At 42.1% G+C, this 21,887-nt stretch overlaps 1 protein-coding gene and 1 long non-coding RNA gene across 8 annotated transcripts in view; one reads left to right on the top strand and one right to left on the bottom strand.

The window, feature by feature from the left end:
* The window catches only part of LOC115657201 (phospholipid scramblase 1-like), a 45,351-nt gene extending 26,757 nt beyond the window's left edge, over positions 1 to 18,594 (bottom strand). The window contains exons 1-3 of one of the 7 annotated variants that reach the window (XM_030574654.1): positions 18,496 to 18,594; positions 1,514 to 1,543; positions 604 to 696 (exon numbers count right to left, since the gene is read on the bottom strand). In XM_030574654.1, the coding sequence (XP_030430514.1) occupies positions 604 to 696; positions 1,514 to 1,523 (103 nt within the window). In that variant the 5' untranslated portion in view covers positions 1,524 to 1,543; positions 18,496 to 18,594. Of the gene's footprint in view, positions 1 to 603; positions 697 to 1,513; positions 1,544 to 8,087; positions 8,613 to 17,687; positions 17,870 to 18,034; positions 18,255 to 18,495 lie in introns of those variants that run through there. The other 6 variants (XM_030574660.1, XM_030574656.1, XM_030574655.1 and 3 more) reach the window with 6 other exon arrangements.
* LOC115657203 lies at positions 18,326 to 20,806 on the top strand. Its single transcript, XR_004001910.1, has 3 exons — positions 18,326 to 18,543; positions 19,556 to 19,602; positions 20,497 to 20,806. It is a non-coding gene; the product is annotated as an uncharacterized LOC115657203 (long non-coding RNA).
* Positions 20,807 to 21,887: the final 1,081 nt, after the last annotated feature.

Here is a 21,887-nt window from a genome sequence, read left to right as displayed (position 1 = left end):
TGTGTTCTGGGGGAAAGATTTGAATGTAGAGAGGGAGGTCACTCAGCTGAGAGGGAGAGAGAAAAAGTTTTAAGCTTCTGTGACAGTGTGGAAGAAGGGGCAACACAGTGGAAAAAATAATGGGGGGAATTCAGATTGGAGGCACGTAAGACAGAAACAGTAACAGAGATGGAGACTATAACTTCTCCAGTTTTAAATCCAGTTCTGAATTGCTAAAGAAAATGAGTAAAATATTTTTGTTTTAAAAGAGACTATTGACTGAGATGTAGAGTTCAAAAGCAAAGAGCTACCATGCATGCTACTTCTGCAACTGCACTATCTTCCTTGCCATTGCCCCCACAATACAGTTTTCCTGCAGACAGGAGATTTTCTGACTATTTAATTTTCCTTATAGGTAGCATGTTACCACAGTAATACTAAATAAAGGAAAGAACAATCAAGCTTTTCTACTAAAAAAAAAAAAGTCTAAACATTTCATCCCGGAAAATTAATAGCAGGGGAATTATTTCACAGGTGGTTGCCAAGTTGGAACACAAACAAATTTTTTCTGGGGACAAAACAGATCAGTGAATTTGTATGTCATATCATAATCAAATAACTTACTTTGGAAAGGATACTGAGGATATCCATAAGGAACTTGATTTCCTGCATAACCTGGAGGGTAAGCGGAATTTGGAAATTCAGCAGCTTTATTTGCTGGAACAAAGAAACAAATATTCATTTTTTTTTTGTTTTGTCAAATTAAAAAACAAATCTATAAAATGAACTTATTTCTTTTTAGATAAGATCTATATGAAAATTAGGCATTGACAAGTTTGCTGTATTTAAACAACATGAAATTCCCTTAAAAACAGAAGGTTTGTTTTAAAAAACACTAATGAGAAATTTTACATTATGAAAGAATCAGAACAATTTAGATGTAGTCAAATCCCAAAAGTGCTGAAAGGAAACAGGTGCTGTAAACTGTATCTAGCTGGGAGGTTAGTTAATTCTTATTTCATATCAGCAACTTCCTTATCTGCTTCTCTTGTAATATTCAAAATAGAAAGTTCTTGGTACCATTCTAACTCAAACAATTACTTGTGAACACAAGCCAGCATTCTCCTTCATAGAGAAAGAGAATTAAATAATTCTCCTCATTCACTTTGGTATAATTTTTTCTCACTTAATTAACAAGCAGCTTTACAGGTTCAAGGTCCTTGAGATTTTTTTTTAAATAGTTCCTGCTCCTGCCTTGTATCATTTCACTCACAAGGTACCCATTATCTGCTCATCCAGATAACTTAGGCCTGGTAAGTACTTATGCTGATCAATGCAGTTGACATGTGGCTATGTGTCATAAGGATGTTAAGAAGGATTTAAACATCTGTGTTGAAACTCATTTATTCTAAGAATACTTCCCACGACTACTATAGTAATATATATTGCTAATTCAGCTGTTTAGTTTAGACTCCTGTAAGTGATCCACATATTAGAAGACATTTAACCAATGTTAATGAAATATTTTACTCACGTAGTTCCATGGCTCTGTTTACAAGTGTGTCTGCAAAATAAGACATTTGTTTCATGCTTTGAAAACAGAAAAAGCCCTGTGACACAAAACTCACATTTATGGTTTTCTATTTATAGGTAATTAGCCAAGAATACCTTCAGACTATGTATAGAAAGGGAAAGGGTACAATTTTTTCAATCTTCTTAGCTTAATCGATTTAAGTATGAAGAGGGCTTTTCAATTATGTTTAAGGCACAGACTGACATGACTGACGCAGTGTTAGCTGGCTATCTGGCAGCAAAGGGTCAGCCTAAGTTATAACACAGCCAGCTAGCATGAAAAAGAAGGAAGAAAAAAATCCAGACATCTGTATCATCCTGCTGCTTCTGTGACCAAATTTCAATAAAATTGCTAATGAGGAGGAGAGACTAGGAAATGAGTAGAAATGTTTGAAGTATGAATAAAATGGGAAAAAAAACATTTATATTTGGCCCTGCTTCAGCACAGGAGGATGGACTAGTTGACCTCTCAAGGTCCCTTCCAGACCTATATTTCTATGCTTCTGTTTTTTTCAGATAAGAACATAAGAATGGCCCTACTGGGTCAGACCAAAAGTCCATCTAGCCCAGTACTCTGTGTTCCAACAGTGGCCAGAGGGAATGAACAGAACAGGTAATCAAGTGATCTACCCCCCTGGCAAACAGAGGCTAGGGACACCATTCCCACCCATCGTGGCTAATAGCTATTAATGGACCTATCCTCCATGAATTTATCTAATTTCTTTTTTGAACCCTGTTATGGTCTTGGCCTTCACAACATACTCTGGCAAGGAGTTCCGCAGGTTGACTGTGCATTGTGTGAAGAAATACTAAGAAACGATATACAATGAAGGAGGAAATTCCTGCCTGGTTGAATCCACAGATAAAGAATCCATTCTAGTAAAAAGGGTGGAGAGCTGCAGGAAATTTGTAAAACCTTTCTACTGTTAGATAAGATATTACTGGATTTAATGGTAGTCCCTCTCATAAGTATAGGGAATACACAATCAAACAGGCAATAACTTACCTTTCAGTGAAAGACAATGGAAACTTTAATTACATCCACTGTAACTTTAAAGGGAGGTAAATATCATGTTTTGTACAAAAAAAAAAAGGAATTCTTTCAACAGAATTAATATAACAAAAAAGTTTCAGCAAATAGAATTCCACTACTGTGAATGAACCTGGCATGCACAAACACTTCACAATTTGTAATAGTACTGATACTAATCTTTCTATCACATAAGCCACTTTATGAACTTTGGACTTGTGATGTAAATTGTAATAGTGACTTTATTCCAGTATTTATATGTCCCTTATCCTCATGGTATCCAAAATCATAACAGTAAAGAGCATTACATAATCTTGGTATCTTGGCACTGGGGTTCCCCAGGTAAAGGGAGGCTGCTGGAGCAGGGTGGCTGTTAGAATATAGATATTCAGGCCTGCCTGTAAAGGCTTATACTTCAAGAACTTTGGTGCATTTTTATCATTTAGCTAGTTACAGTGGTATAAAAACAAAGCATCAATATCACAGTCCGCCTGTGTATGGGCCTTCTCTCATTAGCATAGTCTGAAGCCTTCTTCTTAGGCTAAAGCCTTTGGCTAAGCAGCTGGGGAAGCCATAAGCTGGGAAGCGTACAGTCACATCCTCAGATTCCAAACCAATCACATTAAAATAAGGTGGTATTGGGCTGTTAGGAATACAATCGGGTCCTGATAGTGCCTATCACCACCAGATAAAGACAGTTAAGGAAAACTTAATTTGATAGCATCCTGTCTGGCAAGAAATGACTTATCACTGGTTATGAAATGTTAATTTCTGTACTATTTTTTGTTTATGGCCCCCATTTTTCTATTGTTAATCTGTCTGGTTCTCTAATTGTTTCTATCCGCTGTATAATTAATTTTGCTAGGTGTAAGTTAATTAGGATAGCGGGATATAATTGGTTAGAGAATTATGTTAGGATTGATTAGTTAAATTTCAGTAAAATGATTGGTTAAGGTATAGCTGAGAATATTACTATATAAACTAGAGTCAAACAGGAAGTGGGGGGAAGGGAAATTGAAAACATGTTTGCTAAGGGGGACACGAGGTAAACGCTCTGCGGCGTCAGAGCTGCATGACAAGAACTAGGGAAGTGAGAGAGTGAAGGGAAATCCCTCTAACAGTGGGTATGAAAAAGAGAAGAAAAGGAATTCCACAAGCACCTATTCACTAACTAGACTCCTTCAAGAAAAACACTGTTACTGAAGGAGGGGGTCTGCAGCAATGCATCTCTCTCTCTCTTTCTCTCCAGGGTTCCATTTTGCTCAAAGAAGCAGTATCCATTCATCTAGACAAAGCACCAAGTGCTACTGTTTGAGCTGGAATCCAGACAGAGGACTTGAGTCTCCACTGCCTTGTACAATGTGTAGTCTTTGACACTTGTATAAAACAAGTGTAAAAGTGCTTCCACTTTGCACAGGTGTAAACTAGGCAACATGGAAGGCAGAGATTCAGAGCAAGCAAGTGCTACTCAGTGAGATTCCTCATAGTCCTGGTGACAACAAGCACCTGATGAATAATTAGATTATTTTTTCCCGGCATTTCAGAAGTCCCTCTGGTCTTTGTAGTTAACCACACTACCACTTCCTTCAATGACACATTAATTGCTTTTGTTGCTGTTAGTGTTGAACCATCGATTAAGCAGGAGATGATATAAGATCCATGTAGTAACTCAGAACTACACGTATATCTTGAGAAAGTTTAACAGCTAGTTTGTTTCTTCTCCTCCAAAAATTAAATATCTCTAGACAGTCTGCACCTGGATGAAACTGAACCCAGGCAAAAAAGACACAGTGTTTCTAGAAAAGGGGCTATTTTGCATAATGTTAGGCACGTGTCACCACTGTTCTTGTGAGAAAACAGTGTAGGCGACTAACTCCAGGAGAGGATTCCTGAATGTGGACCCCAAGCTGAGACAGGGTGCCTCCCTTCAACCTCTATACTTAGGCACTTAACTCTCAGGCCATGTCTACATCTAAAATTTTGCAGCGCTGGTTGTTACAGCTGTATTAGTACAGCTGTATAGGGCCAGCGCTGCAGAGTGGCCACACTTACAGCAACCAGCGCTGCAAGTGGTGTTAGATGTGGCCACACTGCAGCGCTGTTGGGCGGCTTCAAGGGGGGTTCCGGGAACGCGAGAGCAAACCGGGGAAGGAGACCAGCTTCGCCGCGGTTTGCTCTCGCGTTCCCGGAGCCACCCTGCAAACCGCAGGGAAGGAGACCTGCTTGCTCGGGGTTCCGGGAACGAGAGAGCAAACCGCGGCGAAGCTGGTCTCCTTCCCCGGCTTGCTCTCGCGTTCCCGGAACCCCGAGCAAGCAGGTCTCCTTCCCTGCGGTTTGCAGGGTGGCTCCGGGAACGCGAGAGCAAACCGCGGCGAAGCTGGTCTCCTTTCCCGGTTTGCTCTCTCGTTCCCCGAACCGCCGAGCAAGCGGTTCTCCTTCCCTGCGGTTTGCAGGGTGGCTCCGGGAACGAGAGAGCAAACCGGGAAAGGAGACCAGCTTGATTACCAGAGGCTTCCTCCTTCCACGGAGGTCAAGAAAAGCGCTGGTAAGTGTCTACATTGGATTACCAGCGCTGGATCACCAGCGCTGGATCCTCTACACCCGAGACAAAACGGGAGTACGGCCAGCGCTGCAAATAGGGAGTTGCAGCGCTGGTGATGCCCTGCAGATGTGTACACCTTCAAAGTTGCAGCGCTGTAACTCCCTCACCAGCGCTGCAACTTTCTGATGTAGACAAGCCCTCAGACTTAGGTGATAACCCTTCCGTCAGCATCCACTATTGGCAAGCTTAGGTGGCTTTCATTCTTAGATGCCTCTCTCTCCCCCATGCACTGTATAGGGATGTAGATGCCTAACTCAGAGTTTGTAGATTCCACTGGGTGGCTAGGCACCATAACTGAGAAAAATGCCAACTTCCACTTGAGGCTGTCTGGAAAACTGTGTCTAATCCTATCAGAGACAAGTCTGGCTATAGAACCCTATACTTCTGTGACCTCTAGGCTCAATATTGTAACTCAATCTGGGAATTAAGTCATATAACTTTATTAAAACAACCAATCAAATAAGAATACGCAAAAAGTTTTAACAGGTACAAAGTGAAACAGACATTTGCTTAAAAAAATAAATAAATAAAATAAATAAAACAGGTCACCATGAACACATGACCCTGGTGCTCTATTTCCTTTTTTACACTGACTCCCAAAAGAACAGAGTCCCTCCCCATGATCTTAATATTCAAATCTCCATAAGATCAGCCCTCGCTGCCTAAATGATCATCCCTCTTTCCATACCCAGGGCCTCCATCAACAGCTGTTAGAGATGTAACTGTTCTGTGACTAGAGGAAGTCAATTTATGGCTACTAAACATGTGAAATTTTGAATTTTATTTCACCACTTCCAGTTTGTTAAGGAACCTGCAAAACTAATCCAGAACAGGTGGGTTAATCATAAATAACTAACCCATTTTCTTTGAATCTTAACATACTGCTTTGAGTCAGCTAAGAGGACGGATACTATTTTCTAGACAGTGAATAAGAGATTAGTATACATATTCGAAAAAAATATTTGAAGTATAGTAAATATTGTAACATGAATGCCACAGATAAATATGAAGGCAGTAACCTAGGATATGACTTCTCTTCTGTCCAAAGATATGAATCTTCTTAGTTCAGGCTCATGTGTGCTTAGCATTCAAAATTAAAACAAGATAGGTCTGATGCACAGGTGTTTAAATCCTGCTGTCCAATAAATTTCTGCTTTCTACCATTATCCAGCTTGTCAGAGAGGTATTAGCAAATCTCCCCCTCTCCCTTGAAGTGTTTTTTTAGTTAGAGAGGGCTGTTGCTAAGAAACAGACTGGCTCTAATCAAGTCCTGCCTAACAAGCGGAACTGGCAGAACAACATGCCCTTCTGCTTCCCCATGCAAATTGAAATCTCAGCCTTTGACATATCAAGACACCTGTTTAGTTCCATTGTCTTACTCAAGCAGAAACATTATTGATGTAATGGTCAGCATCAATTAGTACCAATATTGTTCTCCTGCCACTGGAGGGATCCACACTTCCAGTACTTAATTATATTTCCAGTAGAGAGATTAGCCCAAATGCCTCAGGGACATTCAAAACATTTCCAAGAACAGTGGAGGAAACAACTGCTTTAAGAGAAATCAGAAGAATGGGATGGTATTATTTTTAGTGTACCATTAAATTTATCAAACAGGGAAATAACACATTCTTTTCTTCATTTCTTATGCATGAACTGTACTTGAAAAATACAAAAACAAAAAAAAATCTTTCAGCTAAAGACCAATGTTTTATCATTATTATGTACACAGATTCAGGATTTCAGTTGTCCTGGTGTGAGTCACGAGATACACTCTCTAGGTTGACATTAACAAACATAAGATCAGAATCTAACCCTAGATGTATGCAGTCAGGTGCACTACAGGATTTTTCCATGGGCGGCCTATCTAATAGGCAGGGGAAGGCTGTGCCTCCCCAAACAGCCTCATCTGACCCCACCCATGCTCCATCCAGAGGCTCCCTTCCCCTCTTGCTGCTAGTTGGCCCCAGGCCCTAGCCCACCAGGCAGGCTGCTCCTCTTCTAGGAAGGGAAGCCTGCTGGGGCTGGGGCTGGGGCTGGGGCTGGGGCTGGGGCTGGGTCTAGAGCGGATGGGACTTGGGGTAACTGGGGCTGCCCAGTGCTGGGGGGCCCCTGGCACTGGAGCTGCACCGCCCAGTGCTCCAGGGCTGGGGTGGATGAGGGACCACATGGGGGCCATTAGAGGTGATATATATGGGTATGGGGTGTTTGCTGGGAATGTACACAACACTTGGGGACACAATTGCACCAGCATCTGGCACAGTTACACTCATCTACATGCTGCCATTGGGACTATGGTGTACGAACGGATCTGTGGAACTCATTGCTGCGCACAATTGAATCAGTGCATACTACCCATTCCATATAAAGTGGTCGAGCTGGTTTGGGCAATACCCCATTTTTCTGTTAATATCCAGTAGATTCATGATATGGACAAAAGCATACGAAGATTGCAGGAGCAGAGCTCACTGCAATTCCCAACAACTGGACACATTTAAAATATACACTTAAGGGTGGCATTCACAGGATTTTAACCCTGTCAGAGGAGGAGAAGCAGTGTTTTTAGTGGTGGCCAGGATGTTGGACTATACTGCAGTGGTCAGGACTCTCGGTATTGCTGTGGATTATTATGGCAGCTGGAGTATTGTTAAGTATACTTGTGTTACGTTACATATGGAAACAGTCAAGAGGGGCACAACCCTCTAAAGAACAGCTATTAATTATAACCTATCAGTAATGTGGTAAGCCCTCCCCGCCAGCGCACCAGACAACTTCTCCAGCCCACTGTAATGGGAAGTCTGGAACACTAATTGGAATAGGTGTGATATGCCCATACAAGAGAAGGTGCAGGGTGTTGTACTACACAAGGGGTAGTGGGACAGATGGAGCATCAACATATTTCACCTTGATGCCTGGTCCTATCAGGAAATGTGTCGCGATATGTCCTACGCCTTTCCAGGGATACCTGGGCAGGTGGATCTCAAAAGAAAAAGAAAGGGGTGGAGTGTTAGATTATAGATATTCAGGCCTGCCTGTGAAGGCCTCTACTTTAAGAACTTAAGTGGACTTTTTATCACTTAGCTAGTTACAGGAATAGAAAAACAAAGAATCAAAATCACAGTCCACCTGTATATGGGCTTTCTCTCACTAGGATAGTCTGAGGCCTTGCTCTTAGGCTAAGCAGCAAGGGGAGCCATAAGCTGAGAAGCGTACAGTCACATCCTCACATTCCACACCAGTCACATTGAAATATGGTGGTATTGGGCTGTTAGGAATACCATTGGGTCCTGATAGTGCCCATCACTACCAGATGAAGATAGTTAAAGTTTGATAGCATCCTGTCTGGAAAAAAATCACTTTTCATTGGTTGTGAAATGTTCATTTCTGTACTGTTTTATCCGAGGTATAGCGAGCGCCCTCCGTACCCTCCGACCGGAGGGGGCCCCGCAAGGAAGGAGGCCCCTAAAAGTGGCAAAAAAAATGTAAGGTATAACTAGGTAAGTGACATTTATTGACGCTATTGCACAATCCATGTCGGTTTTACTGACAAAACTGTGAAGTCGTTATGATACATCATAACGCTATTGGCTACATCAGTTGTCTGTCGGTCAGTTTCGAATTTTAGTTGGACCCATTCAAAGAATGTGTATTTGTGTTCATAATGGCGGTTGGCAGATAAATGTTATTAATTTAGTTGTTTAGTTTTTTATCGTTTCCAATGCAGAAGCGTGCTTTGTGATGTCTAAGAGAATGTATAAGAGCGGAGCTAGTAAACAAAAGGCGGCAAAAGATGCCGAGAAGGAACTTGAGAAAATTCCACAGTTGTCAATGTATTTTGCACTGCAATCCAACGTACAGGTACAGGCACATGAAACGGACAGCGCTAGCAGCAACAAATCGTACCCAGAAGTATCCAGAAGTGCTTCAAGTGAGGTCGAAGGTGAAGCCAGTTGTTCTACCAAACAAACTGTGACAGATATTCCAGCTGCTGCCGGGAAAGAAGTATCTGAATCTGAACCACTGACTGATGATCCAGGAGATTGGCCGTCTATAATATCGGACAGGCAAGTGTGTGACGTTGCACGTGGCCCACCGCAGCAGAATGAAAGTTACGAATTTCCATTTAAAGATGAAAGACGAAGGTTCACAAGTACTCATTTCTATCGAACCATGGCAAATGGCGAGAAAATAAGACGTTCATCGTTAATGTACTCAGTTCAGAAAGATGCCATTTTTTGTTTTTGTTGTCAATTATTTGGTACTGGCGACATACCGCTACGTCGTGGAACATCTACTTGGAAAGCACTGTCAAAAAGACTTCAGCAGCATGAAACAGGCAAAGGTCATTAAGACTGTATGGTGAAATGGTTTGACCTTCGGTCAGGCATAGTAAACCGTACATCTATTGACCAACTCGAATTACAGGCTTTTCTGAAAGAAAGAGATTTCTGGAGAAATGTTGTCAAACGCATGGTTGATGTCGTTATTTTCTTGTCCAAATGAAACTTGGCATTTCGAGGAAGTAATGAAAAGCTCGGCGATCCTTCAAATGGCAACTTTTTGGGACTGTTTGAATTGCTTGCAAAGTATGATACTGTCCTCAGCGAACTTTTACAGAGGATTAAGAAGGCAGAGACACATGTTCAGTACCTCAGTCCACAGATCCAAAACGAGCTGATTCAACTTGTTGCCAGTAACATTCAAGAGGCCAACATAGCACAGCTTAAAAAAGCAAAATATTATTCAGTTATTTTGGACTGTACTCCCAACGTGTCACATGAAGAACAGATGTCTGTGGTGTTACGCTTTGTTGAATGCAACGGTGAAGATGGTGTCAATATTCGTGAAGCATTTGTTGGTTTTCTTAATGTTCATGATACAACTGGCGAGGGCTTATTGGAAGCGTTTCTTGAAAAGGCAAACAACTTAGGAATAGACATTGCTGACATGAGAGGCCAAGCTTATGATAACAGCGCAAATATGAGAGGAAAGAATAAAGGAGTTCAAGCCCGCATGCTAGAAATAAATGACCGTGCCTTGTATGTACCATCTGGAGCTCACACTTTGAATTTTGTTACCTCAGACGTGGCAAAGTCATCAAAATATGCCGTTGACTTTTTCGGTCTGATTAACAGAATATACGTTATCTTTTCTTCTTCACCTTCACGTTGCGATAGACTTCAAGAACATATGCCAATATCTGTTAAAGGGTTATCGGACACTCGTTGGGAGTCGAGAATTGATGCTGTGAAGCCATTGCGCTATCACCTTGAAGAATTGTGCAATGCTTTGTCATCTTTGCGAGAATATGCGCTCGAAAAGAAAGATGGCAATACAGCAACAGAAGCCGGTGCGCTTTTAGACCATGTTACTACGTGGCCTTTTGTTCTGACTGTGTACACGTGGTACGATATACTATTTCACGTCAATAAAACCAGCAAATTAATTCAGTCACCAGATGTGTCAATTGACGTACTGCAGGCAGAAGTCGGTGCTACAATGAAGTTTTTGAAGACTATCGAAATACAGGATATAACTCTGTGGTCACAAATGCACGTGAAATAGCAGAGCATATAGGTATTGAGCAGGTGTTTCCAGAAACCAGGGTGCGACGTAAGAAGAGAATGTTTGATTACGAATGTGTTGATGATTCGAGCAGTCTTTCTGCCGAAGAAAAATTCAAATCGCAGTTCTTTCTTGTTCTCACTGATCAGGCCATATCTTCTGTTTTGTCGCGATTTGACCAACTCGTGGAGTGGTATAAGTTGCTTGGATTTCTGTACAATGCTAACAGCCTGAAGCAGTGTCACAGAGAAAATGAACTGGAGAATCACAGCAAAAATTTTGAAAAAAAAATGGGAGACATTGATGCCAACGAACTCTTAATGGAATTGACTCGTTTTATTTATGTCATCGAGAAAGAGAGAGGGCTTGTCACGGCAAACAATTTTTTAACGTACATATACAAGAACAGCCTTCAGGAGATATATCCAAATCTTTGCATTTGCATTAGAATTCTTCTGACCACACCAGCTACTGTCGCTGGTGTTGAAAGGAGCTTCAGCAGAATGAAACTGATCAAGAATATCCTGCGCTCAACCATGACAGATGACAGGCTTTCTGCGCTTGCAGTTATCTCAATCGAAAACAAGATTGCCAGATCTCTGGACTATGATGCATTGGTTAACCAATTTGCGGAGAACAAGGCTTGAAAGAAGCGCTTTGCGTAAATACGGAATACATGTACACTGTAGGCCTACGTATACATAATATGAACCCTGTATATTGTATAAAATAAATACCGCATTCCAGTTTCTGCATTGTAAGGGGCCCCGAACATATGTTCGGAGGGGGCCACGTTCTTTGTTGCTACAGCCCTGTGTTTTATCTTTATGGCCCCCACTTTTCTATTGTTTATCTGGTTCTCTAATTGTTTCTATCCGCTGTATAATTAATTTTGCTAAATGTAAGTTAATTAGGGTAGTGGGATATAATTGGTTAGAGAATTATGTTACAATATATTAGGATTGGTTAGTTAAATTTCAGTAAAATGATTGGTTAAGGTATAGCTGAGAGTATTACTATATAAACTAGGGTCAAACAGGGAGTGAGGGGAAGGGAAATTGAAATTATGTTTGCTAAGGAGAACACTGGGTAAATGCTCTGCGCATTCAGAGCTGGGAACGGAACACTGGGGAACAGACTCTTTGAGTGTATAGAGATACGCCTGACTGGTGTGAAGGGCTTCGGAATATGCTTGCTTGGAAACTAAACCCAATAAACATCGCATTGTCTGCGCTTAGGACTTCTGGTCTTCTGCTGCTTGCTGTCTGCATGACAAGAACCCGGGAAGTGGGAAGGTGAAGGGAAATCCCTCTAACAGTGGATAAGATTTTTCTATTTTGTTTTGAATATAATTTAAGGCAACTGTCATCTCTCTTCATGATGCGATCTAAGCAGCTTTCTCTCTTTCTGGTTATGTCACAAAAAATACTGACACAAGCATATTTGCTTAGGCCCAGAAAAGTAATAACAATATGCCCAGCCCCATAGAAATAGCAGGCATTAAGGCAAACCATTCCTTGGAGAGTTTACAGTGTAGAAAGCGGATCTACAAAAACAAGTTGCTCCAGGGGATCCGGAAAGTTTACCTTAGATACCTGGGAGTGACTTTGTTTCTTGTTCCACACACATTATGTCAGATCGGTGATTCTCAAACTTTTGTATTGGTGATCCTGTTCACACAGCAAGCCTATGAGTACAACACCCTCCCCTTATAAATTAAAAACACATTTTTTCATATTTAACACTATTATAAATGCTGGAGGGGAAGCAGGGTTTGGGGTGAAGTCTGACAGCTCACGATCCCCTAAGTAATAACCTTGTGACCCCCCTGAGAGGTCACAGCCCCCAGTTTCCAAACCCCCAGGTTAGATTGTTTATATAGATTCTCAACTTCTGCCACTACTGCTGACAAGCCAGCACATTTCAGCACATTAAATTAACATGAAAATCAAAAGGATAATAATTAAATAATCAAGATGGGCACTTCAAAAACCTCTGGTCCCTGCACAAGCAAGCAAACAACTATTAAAAAAAAATATAGAGATGCCCCCAAAAGAGTGAAACATCCAAAGGAAATATCTTATAATCCTGTCACAAACAAACAGACAGACCAGGGTTAATTCCTCTTTTACCTGTAAAGGATTAAGAAGTTCACCTAGCCTAGCTGACACCTGACCAGAGGAACCAATGGGGGGACAAGATGTTTTCAAAGAGGGAGGAGGGAAATCAGTCTTTTGTATGTTCAGAAAAGTTTGTGCCGGAGTGAAGGATCCAGGAATAAGGCATCCAACATTTCTTAAAGTAGTAAGTGTTTAGAGAAGGAATGTATTAGATTATGTTTATGTTCTTTTGTGACTTAATTTTTGCATAGTAGGAGAATCAAATTGGGTGTCTTTGTGTAACTAAGGTTTATGCCCAGAGAGACATCCTCTGTGTTTTATCAGCAAAGAATCCTGTGGCACCTTAAAGACTAACAGACGTTTTGGAGCATGAGCTTTCGTGGGTGAATACTCACTTCGTCGGATGCATCCGAAAGCTCATGCTCCAAAACATCTGTTAGTCTATAAGGTGCCACAGGATTCTTTGCTGGTTTTACAGATCCAGACTAATATGGCTACCCCTCCGATACTTGACATCTCTGTGTTTCGAATCTGTTGTCTGTGAGAGTAGTCTGCATGCTAATCTCACAGAGGTATTTCTTTTATCCTTTTTTTCTTTAATTAAAAGTCGTCTTTTAAAGAACCTGATTGATTTTTCCGTGTTTTAAGATCCAAGGGTTTTTTGGGTCTAGGCTCACCAGGAATGGGTAGGATATGAATCAGTCTCAATCCTGCCAGGAAAAGTGGCATAAAGACTGGGGAAACATTTGGGGGGAAGACAGAGTTTCCAAATGACTCTCCCATAAACGTTTGTTTAAACTATTTGGTGGTGGCAGCAACTAGATCTAAGCTGGTAAATAAGCTTAGGGGTTATCTCATGCAGGTCCTCACATCTGTACCCTAAAGTTCAGAGTGGGGATGACACCTTGACACGTTCCCACCAATGTCTCTGCATAGAAACCTGTGATGAGAGAAAGCTGAAACACCAAACTGCCCAGTTTTACAGTATAGCTGTAGCCATGTTGGTCCCAGGTAGGGTGACCAGATGTCCCGATTTTATAGGGACAGTCCCAATTTTGGAGTCTTTTTCTTATATAGGCTCTTACTACCACCCACCCCTTCCCGATTTTTCACATTTGCTGTCTGGTCACCCTAGTCCCAGGATATTAGGGCCACAAGATGGGTGGAGTAATATGGCCCAATAACAGATATTACCTCACCCTCTCTGTCTCAGCTTTACAGAGTAAAACTAAGACCAGATTTTTTGTAAATATATATTGTGACACTTCGTATCCCATGTGGAACCCTGCCCTGCCCTGTACCCGGTAGTCCTCATTTTTATATGGTTCTGATATATTTTGTACAAAGTATATTTTCTGAGATTTCATTTGAAAACTTACAATCTGCTGAATATTATCATCTTGCTGAAATATGTGTAACAACACTGCATGTAAAATTGTGACATTTTACTATATGATTGTTACTGAAATATGTTGTCGTTCTGGGTCATGTCCACAAACCAATTTCTCAGCAACAAAGAAACTCTAGCATGCCAGCAAGATACTAACAGGACATTATCCTCTTAACTGTCCATTCTTCAGCATCAGGAAGGTGTAAATAAGAAATTTACATTGAATCACAGGAACATTTCAACCCTTACATCCACAAGCGACTACAGGTTGCCTACACCCCAGCAGGGGGTAATTTTCCAAGAGGAGAGAGAGTATGAGAATGAGAGACCATAACCTCCACCCCACTTCTCTTCCTCCCATCTCTCTGATTATGACATCAACAACTTTAAAAGAACTGAACAAAGGTTGGAGTGGTCCCAAGCTGGAAGGAGATCCAGTCTGCACTATGAGCTTATGCTGAGAGAGACATTTTGCTTTTAAGTTCATTATTAACTTGCATTTTTATCTTTTTAGTTCTTTTGTAACCAATCCTGACTCATATGCATGTATACTTATAATCACTTAAAATCTATCTTCTGTAGTTAATAACTTATCTTATTGTTTAATCGTAACTAGTATGTATTTGGATTAAAGAATGTGGGAAACTCCATTTGAGATGGAAAGGCTGGTGCACCTTTCATGAAACAGATGTATTATGAGCTTGTACTGTCCAGGAGGGACATTTCTGGGGAACCTTGTACTATTAAATTTCATCCCATTTCTATTACTCTAGTTTTCTAGATCATCCAGCTAATCTTGTATGATATTCCAGTCCTCCTCTGTGACTTTGTGTCAGCTGCAAATTTTATTACCACACTCCCACTTTTTGTGTCAAGCTCATTAATAAAAATGTTAAATAAGATAGGTCCCAAGACCAAACCCTAAGGAACTCCACTAGTAATATCCCTCCAACCTGACAGCTTGGTCTGCAGCCTTTCCCTACAATTTTTTGCCTCTTGCTTAGGATGCAGGCTTCAGACAATTCCTGCAACTTTGAATTGAAGTTAATTCCAAGCCTCCTCCACATTCAAATTTTTGAGTTCTTCAGTCCAGTCCACTTCCTCAACTACCATATATACTCATTCATAAGCTGAATACTTTTGGTAAAAATGTGATGCATCAAAGAGTAGGGGTTGGCTTATAAACGGGTCAACATCAAAATTTGATGATTTTAAATGCTATGGAATCATTGAATTGAATACCTAATACATTGTTGTTTTGTTTACCTGGCGCGTCTGCAGACATGGAGCCCCTCAGCTCCCTCTGGCCACGGTTCACTCTTCCCACCCAATGGGAGCATTCCCATTGACTGAGAACGGCGAACCGCGGCCACAGGGAGCTGAGGGGCTCCACGCCTGCAGACGCTCCAGGTAAACAAAATGTCTTGACCTGCCAACGGCTTACTCTGATGGCTGGGAGCCAAAGTTTGCCAATACCTGAAATACAGGGCCGGCTTATGAAAGGGTCATACAGTTTTTGGTATTTTTACCTAACCATCTTGGGGGGGCGGGTCAACTTATAAACAAATGGGCTAATGAACGAGTATATATGGTAATTCTGTTAATTTTTAAAGTTCACCCTTTTGAAATTAAGGACCTAGTTGCAAATCTATTTTTCTTTATCGTTCCATTTAGTTTAAACTGAATTAGCTCATAATCACTCAGACCAAGATTTTCTCCTATAACCAGCTCTTCTATGAGGTCCTCACTACTCACCAATACCAAATCTAAAAACGGCATCACCTCTTGTTCGTTCGGCAACTAGTTGTAAAGGAATCTGGAAGCTATCACATCCAGGAAAAATTGGGCCCTACTATTATTAGCAGCACTTGTCCTCTAGTCTAAATCTGGAAAGTTAAAGTCTCCCATAATCACACAATTCCCAGTAGTATTTATTTCATTAAAAACATTAAAGAGGTCTCCATGCATATCCAAATCAGATTCTGGGGTCTATAACATACACCAAGCATTATCCTAGGGGAACCTCTGGCAGCTTTCTTCCCCAAAGTGATTTTGACCCAGACAGACTCTTTTTTATCCATTCCATCACTTCTCATTTCTTTATAGGCTACCTCCTCATTAATATACAATGCTACTCCACCATCTTTATCTTTATTTCTGCTTTTCCTGAACAGCACATGCCCATCAATTCTCATACTCCAGTCATGACTACTATTCCACCATGTTTCTGTTAACCCTATAATTAGGGACCTATCAAATTCACAGTGCATTTTGGTCAATTTCACGGTCATGCTATTTTAAAAATTGTAAATTTCATATCAGCTGTTTAAATCTGAAGTTTCACAGTGTTGTAACTGTAGGGGTCCCAATTCAACAAGGAGTTGTGGGAGGGAATTGCAAGGTTATTGTGTGTGTGTGGAGGGGGGGTGTGATACTGCTACCCTTACTTCTGAATTGCTGCTGCTGGCAGCCCTGCCCTCAGAGCAGGGCAGCTGGAGAGTAGTGTCTGCTGGCTGGGATCCCAGCTCTGAAGGCAGAGCCGTTGTTAGCAGCAGCACAGAAGGATAGCATGGTACAGTATTGCCATGCTTACTTCTGCGCTGCTGCTGGTGGGGCACTGTCTTCAGAGCTGGGTGCCTGGCCAACAGCCACTGCACTTCAGCCCCCCCAGCTCTGAAGGTAGTACAAAGGTAAGGATGGCAATACTGTGACCCTCCTAAAATAACCTCGTTACCCCTACAACTCCCTATTGGGTCATGTAAAGGCAAAATCCCAACTCTGTCACTCTGTGCTGAAATGGGGCCTGCAAAGATTTAAAAAATTAATACTTGCCACTCCAGGCTTGTATTAAACTCCAAAGGTTACAGCTTTTCCCTGACCTTGGCTTGGTAAACACTGCCACCAACCAAATGCAACAACCCCTCCCTTTGGACACAGGAAGAAGCACTTGGGAATTCCTCCCTGTGGAGTTACCCTCAAGCCCTTTCACACCTCATCTGGAGAAGAGCTGAGAAAGAAAACAAAGGAAATTAGCTTTGGCTAACAGCTACTTAAACAACATGCAAAAACCTCTTAGGACACCAACAATCCAATCCTGTTCTTAAAAAAGGTAAATTTTATTAAACACAAAAAGTAAAAAAATACATCTGGAATTCAGGCTTTTGCTAGATTTTAAAAAAGCAATTCCAAAAATCAAGCACCCAAACTAGTTTTCTTGGGGGTTCAACTTAAAGGTTACAAACAAACAAAAGCATCTGGAGTTAGCACAGAGAAGATCCACAAGCCAAAATACAGAAAATAAACTTGATTGCGTCCAGCTAAACAGCCTTAATTTATTTAACTTATTTGGAGGGTTCCAAATATGAATTCTAGGTATGATCTGATGAATTTTCATACCTGGTTCAAGCCTTACACAACACTCCTACTTACAGCATTGCTGCTCCCAGGGCCACCTGGAGGGCAGGAGGGGGCAAGTGGGGCAATTTGCCCCAGGCCCCCACGAGAGTTTTTGGGGGCCTCTGGCTCTCCGGGGCCCCAGAAAAGTCTCGCGGGGCCCGAGCCCCCGGAGCTTCTTCCGCTCCGGGTCTTCAGCGGTAGGGAGTCCTTGTGATACTGCTACCCTTACTTCTGCACTGCTGCTGCTGGCAGCCCTGCCCTTCAGAGCAGGGCAGCTGGAGAGTGCTGTCTGCTGGCCGGGATCCCAGCTCTGAAGGCAGAGCCGTTGTCAGCAGCAGCCCCCAGCTATTTTCCTGGTTAAGGTACTTATCATGACTCGCCTCTCACTCTTCTTTCTGGCAAAGCAAACAGCTCAAGGCCTTTCCCTCTCTCACCAACAGGGGAGTGATGGGGTCCCTTCCCTTCTGACAGGCTGCAGAGCGTGCTCGAGACGGGGAAGCAGACACACGCATCCCAGTCCAGGGACAAGCCGGGGCTGGAGGCAGGAAACCCCAGGATCCGGGTCTACAGAGACCACGCAGGGTCGCTAGGCGCGGTCACCCGCAGTCCCTTCGGGCGCAGAAGAAACGAAAGTGAAAGCTGTGGGTCCTCAGCACTGCTGAGGAGGGGGCACGCCCCGCCGTCGCCATCACCCGCGGGGGGCACCGGCCCCCTGCAGCCGCCCCTGCGAGTGAGCAGGACCCTGCCCCAAGCACCACGGGGGGCAGTTCCCCCCACTGGCCCCTGAGGGCGGGGCAATCCCCTCTGGCCGGGGCAGCCGGCTCCCCTGTCAGCCCCTCACCTTCAGAGCCGCAGCTGGGTCCGGGTCCGGGTCCGAGTCCGAGTCCGGGTACGTGCAGCGTTGGCACCGCAGCCCTGTGTCCGTCTCCCGACTGGCTGGTCTGGGAGGGAGCAGAGCGACCGCTGAGACCCGCCCCCTCTTGGGCAGGGGACCGGAGGAGGGCCAGTGGATGGGAGGGGGAAACGTGGGGGAGTGCTCTGCCCCGAGAGCGGGGGGTTTCTGCCCCGGGGACACCTGCCGCGCATGTCTAATTATTATAAAGCAGCCAGCTTCGCTGTAGCTGGCCAATAGGTATGCAAATGTATGTTAATACGGGTATGTGTGAGTCTGTGACCCAGGGGCAGCAGGTTTGTATAATTTTTGGTGGTGGCCAGGATGGGTCCAAGTCCCACTTGCCTAAGACTCTGGGAGGGAGTTTGGGTGCTAGGTGCAGGCTCTGGGCTGGGACAGGGGGGCTGGGTGCAGAAAGGGAGTTGGGGTGCTGGGTGTAAGAGGCCTCAAATTGTAAGCCCAGGCCTCAAATCCTTGGGGGAAGGACTCTCTCATTTTGCCTCTTTGTGTCTGTACAGCACCTAATGCAGTGGGATCACAGGTCTGGTTATGATCTTTAAAAGAGCTAGAGAATCCAGGAAGTCCATTAGAGATGTTTTTTATTGCTGTGAATTTGGGGTGGCATGTACTGGGATACTAAGGTGATGGACAAACTCTAAAATAAATACCGTAATATACATATTGAATAATCATGTAACAGCATTGTAGAGATAGCCAATCCTTTTCTTGTTTCTGAGCGATAGGACAGTTGGTGCAGAGTAAACCTGCTGTCTGAATTCCATAACCAGAATTTGCTACCATACCATGCAAAGATGGGAAATCCTAAGGGCAGTACTACCTGTTATGACTTGGGAATTGAGGGAGCTGGGGGAAATGTAGCATCCTCTTCTGCCTCTGTAGCAGGGAAGGTGGACTTGTTTCAATTTCAAGGTGCAGCAAAAGAAGTCCTCAAAGATACTGTACAAATTATATACACCATATATGCATATTTTCCTTTTGCCTTTTTTAGTTAGGAGCATCAATGCAAATGGCTGTTCTTCAGAAATATCACCTGATGTGAGTACAACTAGCTGAGTTAAAGAGTAATATTTTAAAACTGATTGATTGTTGATCAGCATCTCACTACTCAAATGCTTATTAATGTTTGTTTTTCCAGTGTCATTTTTAGCAACTCACTTTGACCATTGACATGAATTATATGCCAAAAAATTTTTAAACATCATAAAATTGTACAGATAAAATATACTTCACAAAGTAAAGTGTAAGTATTTCCTTTGAAACCATGCAATTAAGTCAGCCTGTCTGTTGTTTTATTTTTCAGTAACTCCCATCTCTTCCACATTATTAAGTTCAGTTTTGACTTTACATTGGAATTTGGAAGCACTGAGTTGTCTATCTTAATATGGTATTCTCCTTTCAGATATTTTAGACACATCAGAGAATTTGCCTAGTTTATTGTCTTGTGTTCTCTGTATGCAGTTCTGTGGCATTTGCAAGAATAATTTGTTAAACTTCATCTCACTGTATGGAAAGTTGTAGTAGTTCCTTGCCCTTGTTCTAATATTTCATGTCTCAAACATGAAATCTGCTTTAGATTTCTCTGCCTTTTCCTTGGCTAAATTATTTTTTTTCTTGGACTAACACTCCATTGTGCATCAATATCCTGTTTAATGGCTACATCTGCCATTTATGTTTAGCTGTGTTTTTCAAGGTGAAGAAGTTTGCTGTACAGTTAGTGTATCTAAGAAGATCCGTTCAAAGCCTTGCTGTTCTCTAAGATTAGGTTGGACTTTATAACTGGACAATATACCTATGAAAAATGATTCTTTTCTCTTTGTATTTGATTATATTTCATAGCTCACATTCACCACCACTTCTATCAAATAGGAATCTGACTTTCAGAAAGCTTTTTATTTCTATTTTGATTGCGATTTCCATTTTCTTCTGCAGTATTTTTCTGCTTCTGAAGTGATGCCTCATGGAATTGCTCTTGCTGGATCACCTAGAGCCCCTGGCTGTATTTCACTGCCTCTACCAATGTCTGTGGTTCAGATTAAGGTTAACTCATGCTCACTGCAGCAGTCAGTGTCGCAACCTGTTAATTTTATTATTCCATATGCTTTCTTGTCTGTTCATTAATGAGTCAAAGTGACCCAAATTCACATCTTTGAGCATTGCCAGTCACCTATATTTGCCCTTTATTGCAAATAACAAAAATCTCTCAAAAGCAATATTTTAATAAAGATATAGTAAATCTCAATATTTTCCATAGTCCTTGCAAAATCACCTTTATCTTCCTCCTCCTATGTACAAGCATTGTGCACTTGCACTAGTAATGGGAGTGACCCATGAAGAAAGTCATTGACAATATTTTAGGTGCTTTCTCTAAAGCCTTTCTAGCAATGAGAACAGTTATCAACCGTTGCTTAAACTGATGGAATTTTTCTGCAAGATTTTCCTGGAAAACCAGAGCAGTTGAGGAAGTAATTACTCCACCTTTTTTTTTTAAACTATAACTTCTGATATATTTACTGGGTCATAAATCAACCTTCTCTGGGAGAAGACTCAAGCATTTTTATGAACTGCATGAGCTGGCAACTCAGAATGAAACTGCTCTGGATTCTGGAAATATCTGGTTCTCATTGAGCATATTTAAAAGCTTAGCAGAGATGTTAGCACAGTTTTTCACGTAAAAGTGTTGCATAATCTTATTTGCAGAGTGACGCTGTAGTTGGAACAGGATACAATTTGTAAGAACAAGTTCTTACAAACTGTTGTCATCTCTAAGTATTGCTTAATTTAGTAATTTCTTACATGACTGTTTTACAGAGTGGCTTCACAGTTTAGGTGGTTTCACAGTCACAAACACTCCAGGCTATTCATCTTTCACCTAGGTGTGTATTGATTCTTCTTTTATGCACTAATACTGTGTAATGCAAGATTACAGCAAGGGTAGGTTTCCCACAGCTCACTCCTCAGCACAGACACACCCTCTGAGCTGCCCTTGCATCCTGTTTCCTTCCCTGATATTCTCCCAGTGATTGTCACCCCATGCTCACAGTCCAACAGAAAGTGTGTAATTGCCCTCAGCAGTCTTCCCCAGGCTTCAGCAATATCAGTGATCAGGATGCTGCTGATAGCACCATGTCAGACTCTTGCTTGAGCTAAATGAGGTAAAAATATATTGTGGGGTAAGACAGGGGACAGACCCCTTTTCTCTTTGCTCCCTGAGGTACCTTTTTTGTCCCTCCCTCCCACTCCAATCAAATTGTCCAGATTTGAATAGCCATTTGGTAGGAAGAGCAGTTATTCCCAAATGGAAAGACTTGTTGTCTACTGAG

This window comes from Gopherus evgoodei, chromosome 9 (genome assembly GCF_007399415.2).
Source record: "Gopherus evgoodei ecotype Sinaloan lineage chromosome 9, rGopEvg1_v1.p, whole genome shotgun sequence".
NCBI classification, from domain to species: domain Eukaryota; kingdom Metazoa; phylum Chordata; order Testudines; family Testudinidae; genus Gopherus; species Gopherus evgoodei.
This window is presented reverse-complemented; position numbering and strand designations above follow the sequence as displayed.